The sequence below is a fragment of the Bos grunniens genome, chromosome 21 (genome assembly GCF_055505025.1).
Source record: "Bos grunniens cultivar Pamir isolate PY7600 chromosome 21, Bosgru_T2T1.0, whole genome shotgun sequence".
Lineage (NCBI taxonomy): Eukaryota > Metazoa > Chordata > Mammalia > Artiodactyla > Bovidae > Bos > Bos grunniens.
Window position 1 is genome coordinate 44,912,822 of NC_141185.1, and position 17,703 is coordinate 44,930,524.

Genomic DNA, 17,703 nt, shown 5'->3' on the forward strand with positions numbered 1-17,703 from the left:
GGGACGCGAGCCAGGGAGCACCACTGCGCCTGCGCGCTGGCTGGGCTGGGGAAGGGGACACTCCCCCTTCGCTGCCCCGCCCCGCTTTTCTGCTGGAGCATCTCAGCGAAGGGGAGGCGAGGTCCCCACCGCCAGCGCGCATCTCCTCAAAGCACACTGTACTTACATCCCCAGTAGGCATGGTTCTGCACCCTCTGGGTCCTGCAGGGTTGAGTGTTTCCCGGAGTCGGCCCAGGTGCACGCAGTCCATACTGTCTGGCTGCAGGAACACGAAGCCCGTGAGGTTTTACAGGGTACACTCAGTTTTTGACTGGTTCTGGAGAAAGTCTCCTGGTCTACAAATGGGTGTACCCAAACTTGCTATAACGCAGTAGTTAGGAAGGCTAGATGAAAGAAAAGATGGAAACTCTGCTAAGTCGCTTCAGTCGTGTCCGACTCTGTGCAACCCCAGAGACGGCAGCCCACCAGGCTCCCGCGTCCCTGGGATTCTCCAGGCAAGAATACTGGAGTGGGTTGCCATTTCCTGAGAACCCAATTAACACCCCTCTTTTTCATTCCCACCCTCTTCCCAAGGTGAAAAAGTGTGCCTTGGGTCAGGAGATGGATGGTGAGAGTAAGTAGAAACCCCACAATTACATCTACTCCGGGGAAAACCGACAGGCGTGCTCATACTCAAAGCTTCACGAAGCTTCGTGAACATGGGAACACAAGTCTCTTGCTCAGGGGTTTCAGGTTCACTTTGGTTGTCAGGATAAGTGGAAGGTTCTGCTGGGACAAAACAATCATTGTTTTCTTTCCTTTTGACTTCTCAAAAGCGCTGGAAGCAGTTAAATTAATTTACTGCCTTATCTATTACCATTGACCTGAGAAGCTATTTTGTATAATGATCACTATAGCGTTTTATAGTATACTCAGTATAATCAGGTAAGACAAAGAGAAAACCCACTGATTTTAGTTTCACTACTCAGTGAAAGGGGGCTTCCCAGGTGGCTCCGTGGTAAAGAATCCGCCTGTAATGCAGAAGACTCGGGTTTGATCCCTGGGTCAGGAAGATTCTCCGGAGGAGGTCATGTCAACCCATTCCAGCATTCTTGCCTAGAGAATCCCATGGACAGAAGGGCCTGGCAGGCTACAGTCCATAGGGTCAAAAAGAGTTGGATACGACTAAAGCAACTGAGTACACACTCAGTAAAGAATTTTTTTCAGAAGATTGTTGGTTGACCTGTATCTTAATTTTAGCAAAGACTTTTACTGCCCATATAGGTCTCCACGTAGATAAGACCAGCTGTCCTGTCACTGGACATATTTGGACTTCCCTGGTGGCTCAGACAGTAAAGAATCTGCCTGCAGTGATGGAGACATGGGTTCGATCCCTGGGTTGGGAAGATCCCCTGGAGAAGGGAATGGCTATCCACTCCATTATTCTTACCTGGGAAATTCCCATGGACAGAGGAGTCTGGCAGGCTATAGTGCATGAGGTCGCAAAGAGTCAGACATGACTAAGTGACTAACACTACTTTTTAGGATGCTAACATATCAATATGTGAAAGCAGTCTGTTGACTGAAATAATGTGCATGCATGATGTAATTGTTAATATTTACTGGCTCTGTACTGGACTTGGCAAAGTGTATAGTGTGCTTTGAGGCTCCTGTCCTGTCCTGTTAAACATTATTTTTTAGTAACTGGTAGAAAATGTGGACGTAGTAATCATCAGATTTAGAGGCACCAAGTCGAGAAACATGACAAATATAAGACCAAGATTACCTTGGCCAGCTCAGAGTATTCAGCCAAGACTAACAAAAAGAAATCTCACCAGGTTAAATGTTAAATCCTAAATTAATTCAAGAAAACACCTGCATAGTCTCAGGAGCAAGAAACTTGGCTTGGTAGTAGCTCAAGTCAGGGTATATGAAGACAGATAATCAACAGTTAGCTGAATATAAGACAATGGAAACAGAAGAACTAAAAAAGAATCCCTGTCTTGGGCTGGGTGACTAAAAGAACAGCATTGTTTTAGCACCTATTGTGTGGAAGTTACTATTACTGAAAGGAACTGCCTGCGCTGTAACAGGCAATGATCAGATCATAGCTATTGTTCTAAGAGGGACATTAATAAAATAGGGAGTATAGGAAGTAATTAGGAGGGAAGCAGTATAATAAATTGCTGGGAAGGCTTCTCAAATGAGGTAAAATCAAAGGAAACAGGATTTAACCTGGAAGAGTAGAAAGTAAGAAGGAAGAGAGTATTAGCTTTAAAAGTTTGCATAATAGCGGTCCAGTGGTTAAGATTCCACGCTGCAGGGGGCATGGGTTCAATCCCACGGTCAGGGAACTAAGAGCCCATATACTGTGTTGTTTGTTTGGTCACTAAGTTGCGTCCAGCTCTTTTTTGATTCCATGGACTGTAGCCCACCAGGCTCCTCTAGCAAGAGTACTGGAGTGGGTTGCCATTTCCTCCTCCAGGGGATCTTCCCAACCCAGGGATCAAACCCACATCTCCTGCATTGGCAGGTGGGTTCTTTACCACTGAGGCACAGAGGAAGCCCCCTGTAGGCTTGATGATTTCCTAGATGATATGGCAGGCTCAGGGCAGCCTCCCAAGAGAGCCAAGTCAGAGACAACTTGGCCCTTCTCCCTCTGCCATCCCCACCCACCCCCACTACATTCCAGAATTTGCCCAGTATCACTTTTAACACATTCTGGTGATCAAAGCAAGTCCCAGGGCCAGCCCAGATTCAAGGTGAAGAAATGGACTCTGTAGACTTAAAAAGAATATTCGAGCTGTGTTTTATTTGGTGGGAATTTTTAGGACTTCAAGCCTGGAGGCAGCATTGCAAGAAATTCTGAGAGAACAGCTCCAAGGAGACCAGGTGGGGAGCCAGGTTATACAGAAGATTTGCAACAAAGGGAAGGTACTCAGAACATCAGAGGAAAGAAAGATCAGATATTCCAAGGGAAGGAGTTTAGTGCTTTTCTGTATATGAGAAGATGCAGGAATCTGGGCTCACTGAAATCATTCGTTTGTGTGTACCTTAGCTATCTAGAGCCAGTATCCTGTGTTTTCTCATCATGAGCTTCCTCAGGGCTCATCATGGGGCATGGCTGCAGTCTGATGGCTGCTATATTGCAGGTATTCTCTCCTTCTTAAGTCCTGTCAGGGCTGACCAGCCCACCATTGGTGGTGGCTGCATTGGCTGGTGACTATGACATCCTTGTTTACTGATACTGCAGGAAATGTTCCATTTCTCAACTCCATCCGTCTCTGGATTGGAGGAGCTGCAGAGTCACATTCAAAGGAGGAGCATACTAGGTTGGCAGGAATCTGTGGTCATGACACAATCTACCATAGTACTCAAATTCACTCAACTTGTTAATGGCTAAGCCAGTAATTGAAACTAGGTCTGCCTGATTCTAAAGGCCACATGCTTTTCACCACACAAACACACACACACAACTCTACCCATTCCTTGGGGGTACATCTGTCTTGCATGTTGCATCTGCTGAAACTTGGGCAAACCATCAATCTGACATTGAGGTATATTTCAACTCAATATAAGAAATGACTTCCTGACAACTAGAGCTTTCCATAAATTGATGAGTAGAGATAATGGATTTTTTTCATTGCTTAAAATATTCAAGCAGAGACTGTATAAATAGCCTGGGATGTTGTAGAGAAGATTCATGAACTGAGTGATGGAGTGTAATGGCTGAGGACCTCCAAGCCTCTTTCAGTGCTTGTGTTCCATGATGTGTGGTAGAAGGTTCCAAAATAGGATAACTTGGAAAACAAAAGCAAAACTATTACCTGTCCACTTTCACAGCTGACTTTTCTAAAGGCCCCTAAAAACAGAAAGTTAAAAATGGGTATCTTAATACTCAGAAAAAGCATGATAAAGTGCAGTGTCCATTCATGATTTAAAAAAAAAAAAAGGAGCCCTGGTAGCTCAGCTGGTAAAGAATCCACCTGCAACGCAGGAGACCCCAATTTGATTCCTGGGTCGGGAAGGACGTTCCCCTGGAGAAGGGATAGTCTACCCACTCCAGTATTTTGGGGCTTCCCTGGTGGCTCAGATGGTGAAGAATCCGCCTGCAATGTGGGAGACCTGGGTTCGATCCCTGGGTTGGGAAGATCCTCTAGAGGAGGGCATGGCAACCTACTCCAGTATTCTTGCCTGAAGAATCCACATGGACAGAGGAACGTGGGGGGCTATAGTCCATGGGGTCACAAAGAGTCAGACACAACTGAGTGACTAAGGACAGCACAGCAGATCAAAAATAATTGATAATTCCTTAATGTCATAAAATGTCTATTAAAAAATGAGAGCCCACCTCATGGTTAACAAGTAAACATTAAAATCTTTCCCTTTGAAACTGGCAATAAAACATAAACTATCACCACTGCTATTCAATATTGTTCCAGAAATTCTTGACAGTAAAATAAGGCAAGATAAGGAAATAAAAGGATCAGAATAGGAAATATGAAAGTCAGAACATGAGGGGCACCCAAGGGGAACTCGGGAATGTTACCACTGTGACTCTTTGTTGAATTGCACACTTGTGTTCTGTACGTGAATTTTATTTCACAATTTAAAAGGTTTTAAAAGTGTCCTATAAAGATATAGGCTTTATAAAGTGAATCCGTCTGTGCCCTGAAGCAGGCTTTTTATTTTGTTTTTAATTGGAGGGTAGTTGCTTTACAATGTTGTGTTGCTTTCTGCTGTACACTAAAGTCCATCAGCCATAAGTATATGTATGTCCCCGCCCTCTTGAACCTTCCTCCCACCCTCCGTCCCATTCCACCCTCCAGACTATCACAGAGCATCAGGTTAGGCTCCCTGTTTTATACAGCAACTTCTCACTAGTTATCTGTTTTACACATGGTGATTTATATATTTCAATGCTACTCTCAATTCATCCCACCTTCTCCTTCCCCACTGTGTCCACAGGTCTCTTCCCTATGTCTGAAGCAGGATTTTTATTTGTTCCATGCCACAGGAGCACACTCCACAACTTGCTCTTAGGATTTTGAAAGAAAATCAGTTTTTATCCATGCCTCATATATGTAATTGATGGTGAGGAAAGAAAGCGATATAGTCGCTATGGACTGACTGAGGCAAATAGAAAGTTTGCAAACCACATGCGCTGCCGTGGAGCTGTGACCATACCAGGCTTTCCGCAGACAAACCAGAGAAGGTGACACACACTGCCCTCCGTGAGAGGCCAGCCTGCCTCCCATCACAGCACCCGGAGGGCTGGGTATTCCCCCTCTTTCTGCTTGTAGGTCCCAAGACATGTGGGCATGTGATCCAGGCTCTGCCAGCCAGCCAGTCTTGCATCCGATGTGAGGGGGTGTCTAAAGGCATAGGTTATTGATGGCAGTGGTAGGATGGAGACTCCTGGGGAGTGAGAACAAGTGCCCAGGAGCAGAAGTTCACCCTGAGAGGAAGCTTACCATGGCATAATTTTGGCGGTGCATTTGGCCACTTAGCCTTTCTTAAGTCTTAACCCCTTTTGTGAGTCAATTTCCACTCTTCTCATTGTTTCTATAGAGTTTGAGATTTTTTTTTAATTTTTTTAAATTTTATTTTATTTTTAAACTTTACAAAACTGAAGTGGAATGGGACCAGATTTTTCATTACCTTTGGGCAGCTAGAAAGCTATAGGATTCAACTAAAAGGTTAAGACAGAATAGGAAGGGGACTTTCCTGATGGTCCTGTGGTTAAGAATCCGCCTGCCAATTCAGGGGAAAAGGGTTCGATCCCTGGTTAGTGAAGATGCCACATGCCAAGGGGTAACTAAGCCCGTTCACCACAACTACTGAGCCTGTGTTCTAGAGCTGGGGAGCTGCAACAGCTGAGCCCACATGCTGCAACTAAATGAAGTTTAGTTTAGTTGCACAGCAATTTGGTTTAGTCGCACAACAATAAAAGCCACTGCAACAAGAAGCCCACAGTCTTGCCACAGCTAGAGAAAGCCAGCAAGTAACAAAACAGACCTAGAGCAGTCGAAAATAAATAATCTTTTTATAAAAAAGAGGAATGGGAAAGGGAAATTCTACAAAGTATTTATGAAGGCAACACTTAGAGTAAAATAATCTCTATATGATTATCAATAGACCACTCTGAAATTATGTGCTGTGGAAACATAGAATCAGGAGAATGCTTTGAAATAGCTTTTGTCAAATTTCTTTGTGTTTATAGTACAGAAGAGACACATACACTGATCCCACTCCCAGCTCGTTTTCCTCAGTTAATATCATGGCCCTACCCAATGACAAAGTGAATGGGAAGATATGTCCCCCATGTGTCCAGAAGGAGAGGAGGACTGAATATAGGTGAATACTATTCATAGCTGTTGCATTACAGTCAATAATGATAATAAAAAAAACACAACAAAGACTTACAGTTTTTAGTTAAGGTGGGTTAGATAATTTGAACTTAAGTTCCCCCTGAAGACAACAGCTTTAAATGTTTTCTAGAAAGCATCAAAGAACTGACAAAATTGGAAAGAATTATCAAGGGACAACAGCCCATTGGAGAGGGAAGTGGTCCCAAATGCTGCTTTTCCCATGAGGGCCTTTGCCAGTTCTGAAAATGTTTAATTTGAATATTTACAGTCACACCGGGAGAGTGGACAGAAAACAGAGCCTGAAGGAGGGTGTTGGGGGCACATGATGTCACTTTCTAGCTTAGAAACTGCAGGGTATTACCCACACCAACCACATGCAGTTGGCTTCACAGAAATATCACAGTCCCTCTTGATCCTGATTATCCCAGTGGGTCCTGCGCATCACCTCTGTTCTAGTCTCTATTTGGAGCCCACGTGCTCTGACAGTCATTTCCCATTCTGACTTTGCTTGTGTTGTTCATATGCCTGGGAGGCTCTGCCAGCTCCCTTTAGGGACCTTGCTGCTCACACCATCCACAAAGCATCTACTGTCTTATGATGAGTCCATGTGGCTGAGCCACAAGGTGCCCAGCTATTTGGTCAGACATCATTCCAGGTATTTCTGTAACAGGTGTTTGGATGAAATTAATCCTAAGGTCGCTGCAGTTTGAATAGAGCCAGTTGCCCTCCAGAATGTGAGTCGACCTTGTTGAGTCAGTCAAAGGCCTGAATAGACCAAATGGCTGACCTTCCCCTGCATGAGAGGCATTTTCCATCAGATTGCTCTAGGACGTGAATTGGAGCATCAGCTCTGCTGTTTGTCCAGCCTGCCAGCCCACCCTGCAGGTTTTGGACTTGACCCAAGCTTTCACAATTCAATTGCTTATAATAAGGCTTTAGATAGAGAGACAGTTCATATATATACTTCATGTATATCATATATGGGCCTCCCAGGTGGCACAGTGGTAAAGAATCTGCCTACCAGTGCAGGAGACACTGGAGAATCCCTGGGTTGGGAAGATCCCCTGGAGAAGGAAATAGCAGCTCGCTTCAGTATTCTTGCCTGGGGAATCCCATGAACAGAGGAGCCTGGCAGGGTCGCAAAGTCGCAGAGTCCAAGGGGTCGCAAAGAGTCCCACACGACTGAGCACACACACACACATCATATATATCCTATTTATTCCATACCTGTATACTATATATAGTATATATAATTCCATGTGTATGTGTGTATAATATCCTATTGGTTCTCCTCTGGAGAACCCAACTAATCACAGTCTGTGTTGTCTTACTGTCTCACTTTATATAGTCATTCTTTAATTCTCCTGTATCAGGGGAGCTCCTTATGGGTCTTGGCTAAAAATTGAGGTGTAATTGATATATGACAACCCGCATCTGTTTAAAGTGTACAGTTTGATGAGTTTTCACATGTACACGCCTGTGAAATCGACGTAATCACGACAGTGAATCCACCTCCCCCATAGTTGCCTCCTTCCCTTTGTGATCCCTCCCTCCATGCCTCCCCAACCTTCCCATTCATTCCCATAACCACTGATTTGCTTTCTGTCTCTACATTCATTAGCATATTCTAGAATTTTATACAGCTGAAATCATACAAAAGCACTGTTTTTAGTAGAGCTTCTCAAACTCAGCACAGTTATCTTAGGATGCATTCATGCCGTTGTGTATGTCAGTTATTTAGTCGATAAGTCGTGTCCAACTCTCTTGTGACCCCATGAACTCCTATATAGCCCACCAGGCTTCTCTGTCCATGGAATTTCTCAGGCAAGAATACTGGAGTGGGTTGCCATTGCCCTCTCCAGGGGATCTTCCCGACCCAGGGATTCTCCAGTGTCTCCTGAATTGGCAGGCGGATTCTTTACCACTGAGCTTCCAGGGAAGCAATGTATGTCAGTAGTTCATTCCTCTTTATTACTGAGCAGTATTCTAGTCCACATATCCAAGGGTTTATTTCTGATCTCTCTAATCGGTTCTCTCCAACTCTGTTGTTCTTTTTCAAAATTGTATTGGCTCTTGGAGGTCCTTTGCATTTCCAAGTGAATTTTGTTTTATTTTTTATATTTTGTTACAGTGCAAAGAATCATTAAGGTTGCCAATAGAAGTATAGGTACTTATCAACTGACCTTTTTTTTTTTTTTTTGCCGAGCAGCATGCGAGATCTTAGTTCCCTGAGCAGGGATCAAACCTGGGCCACCGCAGTGGAAGCTCAGAGTCTTAACCGCTGGACTGTTAAGTAGTCCCTCCAACTGAATTTTAGAATCAGTTTTTTAATTTCTATAAAAATGTCTGCAGAAGTTAGCTTTAACCACATACATGGGCAGCTGATTTTTTACAAAGGTACAAAGGCAATGTAGTGGAGAAATGACAGCTTTTCCAACAAATGATGCTGGAAAAATTAGATATTCATATGCAAAAAAAAAAATACTTGTTTTAAAGAACTTGGATCCATATTTCATACCAAATACCAAAATAATTGAATTGTATACTTAAATTTAAAACAAAAAGGTATGAAACTTTGTAAAACAGAAGAAACAGGGACATCCCTGGTGGGCCAATGGTTAAGAATCCACCTTCCAATGCAGGGGACACGGGTTTGATCCCTGGTTGGAGAACTAAGATCCCACGTGCTGAGGGGCAGCTAAGCCCACACTCCGCAACTAGAGAGCCAATGTGCCAGAAACTAAGCTCTTGCAAGTTCCACTCGAGGGACTCCAACCTTCTGAGCCCCCTATCAATCCTGGGAATGCACTTCCTCCCTCAAGGCAGGCCTTGTGTCTCATCATGCCCCCGTCCCTCACCACTTCTTTTTCTTCTCCACCATGGAAATCCCTCCTAATCTCTTCTTGAAGGAGCTGGAAACAATATTGGCTTGCCTTTCCTGCAGATAGAAGGGGGACAAAGACATGCTGAAAAGAGTCCTTTTCTTCAAGGTTTTTTTTTCTTAAAAATCTTAAGATTTTTAAAATTTAAAAATGAGGACCATTTTTAAAGTCTATTGAATTTGTTACAGTATTTTTTATGTTTTGGTTTTTTGGCTGTGAAGCATGTGGGATCTTAGCTTCCTGACCAGGGATCACCCCCACACCTCCTGCATTAAAAGGCAGAGTCTTAACCACTGGACCCCCAGGGAAGCCCCCCTTTTTTGGTTAAATGTAGTATAAGCCTGACAGCTGGCTTTTCTTCTGTAATGCAAGTGCCTGACTTTGTTTTTGATGGTTGAGGGCCTCTATCTCAAAGATGGCTTTCTCCCTAGATACATTGCCAGCCACACAGGACTGAATAAAGGACCTGGTCATGCTCCCCCCAACTTTGTTTTAGAGATCTCTGTTGACTGACTATTTGGGCCTCCCTTTTTTTTCTCTCTTTTCACACTTTAAATTCCTGCTGTTACAAGTCTTTTGTTTGTTTGTTTTTGGGAGTAGGTGCGGGAGGATTATTGGGGGGGTGTTGGAGGTTTTTTGGCTGTGCTTTTCAGCATGTGGGATCTTAGTTCCTCAACCAGGGATTGAACCCGTGCCTCCTGCAGTGGAAGCTCAGAGTCTTAACCACTGGGCAGCCACGGGAGTCCCTCACTCTTACATTTCAAATTCACTAATAAAGAGCGAGCCTGCGAAACCTTAGGTCCTCAGCTTGGACCCCAATAAAAGCAGACCTCAAGGCCTGGGCCCTCTGACTACCCACAGCCTCACTGTATGACTCCAGGTATGCCATGTAATTTTCAGAACCTTTTCAAAAAAAGCAGCAAACTTCTTTTTCCCCAAAGTTTCCTAATGATTATTGTAGATGACTTCTTGCAGCCACAATGAGAACCACAAGGGCTGGTCTTGTCATAACATTGGTTTAGGCTGAGATGGGCATGAAATAATAGTGTTTATTTCAACCATCTAGGGAAGAACCTCTGGGTAAGGTTTGGAACTCTCCAGGGAAAAAGGAAGTCTGGATGAAATCTGAATCACAGAATGCTGGAGTATAAGAGATAAGAGAGACCATCCAGCTGGTTCATTTGATACTTACTACCTACTACCTACCTACCTTACTACCCAAGTAAGAGCTAGGAGAAATCAGCTTCTATTAATGATCATCAGGATTAGAAATCCGGCCCAAGGAGGGCTGTCCAGGAACCTTTAAGTCCCTGCCAGTAGCAGATGGCAGGTGCATCCCTGTGGGGGAACCAAGCAGCAGAGCCTTCATAAAGGAACTCACTTCCCTCGAGACCATGGCTTCTAATTCTTAGCCTTTTTTGTAACCAGAATAGAAACTATAATCCTTGTGTAATTAAAAATTAATTTCGGAGGACTTTCCCAGAGGTTAGGACTTCATCTTCCAGTGCAGGGGTAGCTGGTTCGATCCCTGGTCAGGGAGCTAAGATCCCACATGCCCGCCAAAAACCAGAACATAAACAGCAGAAGCAACATTGTAACACATTCAATAAAGACTTTGAAAATGGTACACATCAAAAAAATCTTTAAAAATTAATTTTTTAAATCATGCATACATAAAACAGTGTTTGCTCAGTTCAGTGTTACCAGGCAGTCATGTCAAGCCCATCTTAAAGAAAAGGTAATACTTATGATTGAGATCTCACTAAGAAAAATGGGAAATGCTCCTGAAGGATTGCAATTTATCTTTTATTGACATATCGGAAGTATCTAAATAGTTCCATTATATGGATTTTGGTACATCCTTGAGCACATTGTCAGCTTGAGACTAGGATAAAACATTGTAGAGAACCAGTTCAGAATGGTACGTCTAAAGTACCAAGACACATCAAAGAAGAAGGTCAGACAACACCTGCATTTACTTGATGAAATTCTAAGAGAATGGACAATGGACTTAAACCAACAAACAAATGCTTTGGAATGTTTAGAAATTGAATGCAAACCCCAGACATGAGACTTTAGACTCACATTCTATGATATATTTTGATAAACATTTCAGAGAATCTTACATAGGTGAGTTATTGAAACTACAGTTTGCAACTAACTTCTGTAGTGATCTAGGTTCCCCCAAATCTCTGATCTAGAAAGCATGTTTGAATCTAAATATGCTTTTAAAAAGCATTCCTGTGAGGTTTGTTAACACAAAGAAAACTTCCCATTTATGCATTAACCATAATCAAGTATTGCAGTGGTTCTACTAGTTTGGAATAGTCTAATTCAACTACCGCGTCATCAGATAGTGATAAACAGTACTATTGTAATGACTGTCTAAAGGCTAATGGGAAAGTCCCAACTGATGGATGCAGGCAGTAAGTGGCATGAGCATACCTGCTATTACCCACCTGTGCAATGGACAGGCTATTCCGAATGGGCAACTCATTGTGGGTAGTGTTTTGCCTAAGCTAATTGCTATGAATGTGCCACAGTCACTATTTTGGATAAACTAGGCTTTCAAGTCTTAGCTAAAGGTTTAGAAAAATTCTCTTACGCAGTCTCGCTATCCCCACAGTTAGATATTACTAGCAGAGGTTAGTTTTAACTGACACTAACAACTACTAGAAAAGTACTTAAAGTGTGCAGTGTGTGTGTGTGTGTGTGTGTGTGTATGTGTATCTTTAATGAGCTGCTAAGATCAATGGTTGTCTGTCTGGTTCTCTCTTTAATGTATCAGAGTGGTGTTGCTTGCCTGTAATCATGTCCACTTGGTAAGAACTATTCTCATCTGAGGATTTCCCAGGTGGCTCAGAGGTAAAAGAATCTGCCTGCCAATGCAGGAGATGCAGGTTCAATCCCTGGGTCGGGAGGATTCTCTGGAGAAGGAAATGGCTACCTACTCCAGTATTCTTGCCTGGAAAATCCCATGGACAGAGGAGCCTGGAAGACTACATTCCACAGGATCTCAAAGAGTCAGATACAATTTAGCAACTAAACAACAACATTCCTATCTAAATGGTGCTGAGAAGCCTATGGGATGTCCACATTCAACCAAGTTCATGAGCCCTGGGTTTCACTAGCTTATGTGCAATGCTTCTCATTTTCTTTCCTCGCTGCAAAGCACAAGAGGCCATTGGCACTCATGTCAAGAATCCTACAGGCCCACATTGTATGTTAGTCACCTTCCTGCCTTTCAGTTAGTGGGACAGCCTCGCCGGCCAGCCAGCCCCTCACCCTGTGCAGTTCGGTTGTTCTTGACATACTCCTACCACGTATGCAATTGTTCTCCTAGAGCAATGCTGATCATCTGAGGCAGTATTGCCTCCAGGAGATGTCTGGCCATGTCTGAAAGCACTGTGGGTTGTCACAGTATGGGGGGAGGTTGCTGTTATCTAGTGGGTAGAGGCCAGGAATGCTGCTCAGCAACATGTAGTACACACACAGTCTCCCACAGAAAAGAATCACCCAGCCCAAAAGGTCAGCAGTGCCAAGGTTGGGTATGTGCCTGCCCTAATGGAATTACTGATAAACAAATACTTGGAGTATTTATAACCATCATTAGCACTTTTGATTGGGATATTCAGATACATTTCTAGAGAATACCCTTATAGAAATGGTCTGATCTACATAGCTTCTATGGCAGAATTTTTTCACTTTACAAATGAGTTTGGGACTCAGTATTTATAGAACCCATGAGAATCTCAAGGGGTCTTTGAATATTTCACCTACAGTCTGCTTCACTTCTGTGTAGGGTATTTGGTATTATTTTGAGACTTCAGAGGTCTGAAGGAGTATTTGAAATCAGCTACCTCTTATTTTCATTGTTATACAAGTTAATTTTGGGTTTTATATCACAGAATTTAAACTTTGTAAAAACTGAAATATTATCAGATCAATGGAATTGCACCTATGTACCACCAAGAGTGAGATATAACACTTTTTCACCATCTCAGAAACTCTCCTTGTGTGCCTTCCCATTCAGTCCCAGTCACAAAGGTGGCTAATTTCTGATTTTTTTTTTTTCACCACAAATTAGTTTTGTTTGTTCTGGGACTTTATATAAGTGGAATCCTTTGGTTTGTACTCTTTTGTATCTGGCACCTTAATATAGCATAATGTTTTAGAGATTTATCCACCTATGTAAAAATATTCTCCTGTTAATGAACATTTGGGTTGTCTCTCTCTCTCTCTTTTTTTTTTTTTACTATTTAGTAAAAGCTTCTATGAGCATATGTATAAAAGTTTCTGTATGAACTTGAATTTTTATTTCTTTTGGGTAAATGCCTAGAGTGGAGACTAGATCATACAGTGGTGTAGGTTTAACTTCATAATAAAGTACTAAACAACATTAAAACAAAATCAGCTTCATCTTATCCAATTACTCCTCCCTGTGCTAGGCACAGTTACAGGCACTTTCATATATTATCTCATTTAATTCTCACCACAAACTTGCCAGGTGAGGCATTACTAACCCCATTTTACAGATGAGGGAGTGGAGGCTTGGAGAAGTAAAGCTACCTCCTTTAAGTCTTGCAGCTGGTAAGTGATGAAACAGAGACAGAAACCCAAATCTCAAAGTCTTTCCTCTTTCTAGGATGTGATGCTACCTCCAAGGGACTACTGAATTTTTTTTTTAACCGTAGAGAAAACCTATCTAAGAAGCACGAAAGAGAAAATACATGGGAAATAACCAGAAATAGCTTCATCTCAAAGGTGGCTACATGACACCAAAAATGATAAATATCTGCTTCCCTTCTTGGGTTCAAACAGAGTGGCTTTAAAAGGTTGTACAGGTTATTTCTACAAATTTCCCATCACATAGATAATTCAGGCAAAGAAGAAATCAGATGTTCTTGAATTTCCCAGAAAAGTGAAGGGGAAATGACAGTGTGCATCCCTTAAAATTTTCAGGCTCCAACTGTCTCCCCTGTCCCCTGCCTCTGACCTGAGAACCACCCATCAGCTCTACCTTGTAATATAAGTGTCTCTCAGCATCACACATTATTCTAGTTTGGCAAGATCTCACCCAGTTTTTTTAAAAAGAATAATAAGGAAAGACTTCTTATGGGTCTATTCTATGAGTTGTATAATATTCAGCTCCAAAGTAGCTATTAGCCCTGACTTCTTTTTTTTTCCATGAGATTTCAACACAGAACCTGAGTCAGATCAGGAGGCCAACGTGAGTTTCACTTCTGGACGTGATTCATCTTTGAGGCACCAGCTACTATTACATTACAGAATTTGGGGGACATGTAGATATGATATTTGGGAACCCAAAAGTGTTTGTCACTCTGTTGCATCTGATTCTTTGCGACCCCATAGACTGTAGCCCGCCAAGCTCCTCTGTCCATGGGATTCTCCAGGCTAGAATACTGGAGTGGGTTGCCATTTCCTTCTCCAGGGGATCTTCCTGACCCAGGGATTGAACCCAAGTCTCCTGCATTGCAGGCGGATTCTTTACCCTCCGAAACACTGAAGAAGCCCAAAGGACACCCAAATTAGTGGATAAAATCTGTTGCTGAAGTTCTGGAAGAGCTCCACTCCGCTATACCAGCCAGTGCCCCCTGACATGGTTCAAGGTAGGAAGTGGATACCAGAACCTCCCTAATAGGAGAATGCAGCTTCTGTTTCCCTGGATGTAACACACATCCCCAAATTTCATAGCCTGGAGGTTGGTGTTGAGCCTCTGCCCATTCTAACACATGTTAAAGCTTCTTGTTTTTCTCTTAGGCACTTTATAAATTTATGACACATGACATACTCCAAATACCACCTTGTGATTTAAATTTTTGTTTGTCTGATATAAAATAACAGGTGTCAGCAGCTCAGATCATGGTACCTGCTGTGCGAATTTGAAATTCCAAAGGTTTTCTTCTTTGGGAGATATATATATATATATATATATATATATATTTTTTTTTTTTTTGCAATTTCAACTCTAAAACCCAGTTATCCTGAGCTCTTTCCAAGGAGCCCTATAAAACCGCAGATGTACTTTCAGAAGGGAAGTGGCAGTCTGTTTCCATCTCTTTTGAAGCAGCCACACACCAGCATTAAGGAATGATCAGGATACAGAGAGCCTGCATGGCTATGCTGGTCTAGATTACAGTACTATTCATAAACTACATAGATTTAAAACAGAACAAAACCAAAAAAAAACCTCCCTAGAAGCTTAGTCTAGGTCATGGTTCCCTCAAAGTCAGACAGTTGCTTCATCTGCTCAACTTGCATAGAATGCCTCCGGAGGAGTTTCTTTTTACTTCTCAAGTCAACTCTCTTTGGTGAGCTTGGAGCAACAGGAACCATGGATTTTAAGCCACTAGCAAGTGGAGAGGAAGGTTTGCTGCTCACTCTAATATCCGGGATAGGTGGGTTCAGGTTTACATTTAAAGGTGGGAGGAAGCCGGGCCTGGTCTGAGAAATTCGATCCAGGAGCAAGGTTCCAGAACCTCGTCTTTCTAGAAGATGGGGTGGCCTGCGGCGGGCTGAGTTGGGTGACGTGCTGGACACAGCGTCCAGGGACTCCCTGGAGCCCTGGAAGAGAGACAGGTGGGAGCTGTTGAGCTTCTTGCGATCCAGTGGTCCTTTGCCTGATTCTAGGGAGATAGGGTTGGGCAGGTCGGCCCCAGGGTGTAACTCTAAATCATAGAGGTCATTCTCCAGCCGTTTGAGGGTCATGGTGTCTTTGAGAGCAGAGGGACCCACTGGGCAGATGCCCACCTTCTCCTGGTCGATAGGGAGAGTGCCTCTTCTGGCCAGACGTGGATGGGGAGCCTGAGTCTTCTCGTAGGCTGCCTTCCATGAGGCCGATGCCCAAGAGACCGGGATCTTCACAACCTGTTCCGTGACAGTGTGGACGAGGCTGGCATCTTTGCCATCAATGCTGCTGGTTCTGGAGAGGGGGCCCCTTCTGGGGAAGGATACATCACCGATGCTCTTGACCTCGCCGTCCATGCCCACGCCATGGGTCTTGTCCTGACGCACGCAGGAGGCGGCCAACACAGAGGGTGCGGTCAGGCCCCAGGGCTCAGACTGGAGCCTCTTCAGCTGAGGCAGGCGGGCCTTTTTGAGATTCCCAACTTTCCGAGTAGGCGACCCAGGTTCATTAAGAGCCTTGGCAGAGTTGCAACTACTTGGATGCCCTGATTGGAGGCTAAAGAAGCCAACTTCCTTCTCGCTGGGTGGAGAGCCCAGGCCTGGAGCCTTAAGTTCAACCTCAGATGGAGAAGCACATGGGGGAGGCGACTGTCTGTCTTCCTCTTTGGGTAAAGGGGGGACATTCAGATACTGTTTGGTGGTTTTGGTGCCCGAAGACGACTTGTCTGTCGTTATGATAATTACCTCCTTGCCTTTGGCCTTGCAGGCATCCAGAAGATGTCTCAACGCATCCTTGTCATCTGCATTTATGGCATAAACCAGAGCTGAAGCCCCAGTGCGGTCCTCAAGGCTGGGGTCTGCTCCGTTCTCCAGCAGCAGGGAGACCACGTCCCCCCCAGCTCTTCGGATGCAGGCATGGATGAGGGCAGTCTTGCCAGATTTATCCTGGATGTTGGGGTCTGCCCTGTTGTCCAGCAGGTACTTGACCATCTTGGACTTGCTGATGCTCTGCTGGTCCACATGCTTGGTGATGCACGCCACCATGAGAGCCGTCTCCCCTTTGTCATTGCTTTCGTTGATGTATGCGCCACCTTCCAGGAGGAGCCTTGTCAGCCTGAGCCTCCCAAGCCACACAGCCTTTAGAAGTGAGTTTCCGTCTGTCCTCAGTTCCGTGTCATCATCCATCATCCTGGCTACAGCTTAGGGTCTCTGGGCCACAGCAATGGTCAGACCTAGCAAGGGAAGAAGAGAGAAAAGTGTCATATATTCTATAGCTTTGGAGAAAGAAGTGAAGCCCACTCCTGTGTCCTTGCCTGGAAAATCCCACAGACAGAGGAGCCTGGCGGGCTACATCAGACACAACTGGGCATGCACGCACACATTCTATAGCCGATCTGAGCAGCACGGCTGTTACAGAGTCTGTATACAGTCATGTCCCAGCCTGATCCCAAGTGATGCCACCTTGCTTGGTCTTGTTTTGTTTATTTATTGGCTACGCTGGGTCTTAGTTGCAACACATGGGATCTTTAGTTGCTGCATGTGGGGTTTTAGTTCCCCAACCAGGGATCAAACCCAGATCCCCTGCATTGGGAGCTCGGAGTCTTAGCCACTGGACGACCAGGGAAATCTCTAGCTTGGTTATTTAACTTTTTTGAATTTCTTCTTCAACTGTAGCCTGGCAGGGGTGGGGGTGGTGATAGTAGCAGGCTACCCCATAAAGTCATTGTGAAGATTAAATGGGATACTCTATAATTTAATTAAACAAGTAACCACATGTGAAATAGCTGGCGTAATGTCTAGGAGAGAGTAAGCAAGAAAACATG

At 43.9% G+C, this 17,703-nt stretch overlaps 1 protein-coding gene across 1 annotated transcript; it reads right to left on the reverse strand.

The window, feature by feature from the left end:
- Positions 1–15,296: 15,296 nt before the first annotated feature.
- Positions 15,297–17,285, reverse strand: ANKRD34C (ankyrin repeat domain 34C). The gene has a single exon (XM_086365007.1). The coding sequence runs from the start codon at positions 17,066–17,068 to the stop codon at positions 15,461–15,463; it is 1,608 nt and encodes a 535-aa protein (XP_086221133.1). The 5' UTR covers positions 17,069–17,285; the 3' UTR covers positions 15,297–15,460.
- Between the last annotated feature and the right edge of the window lie 418 nt (positions 17,286–17,703).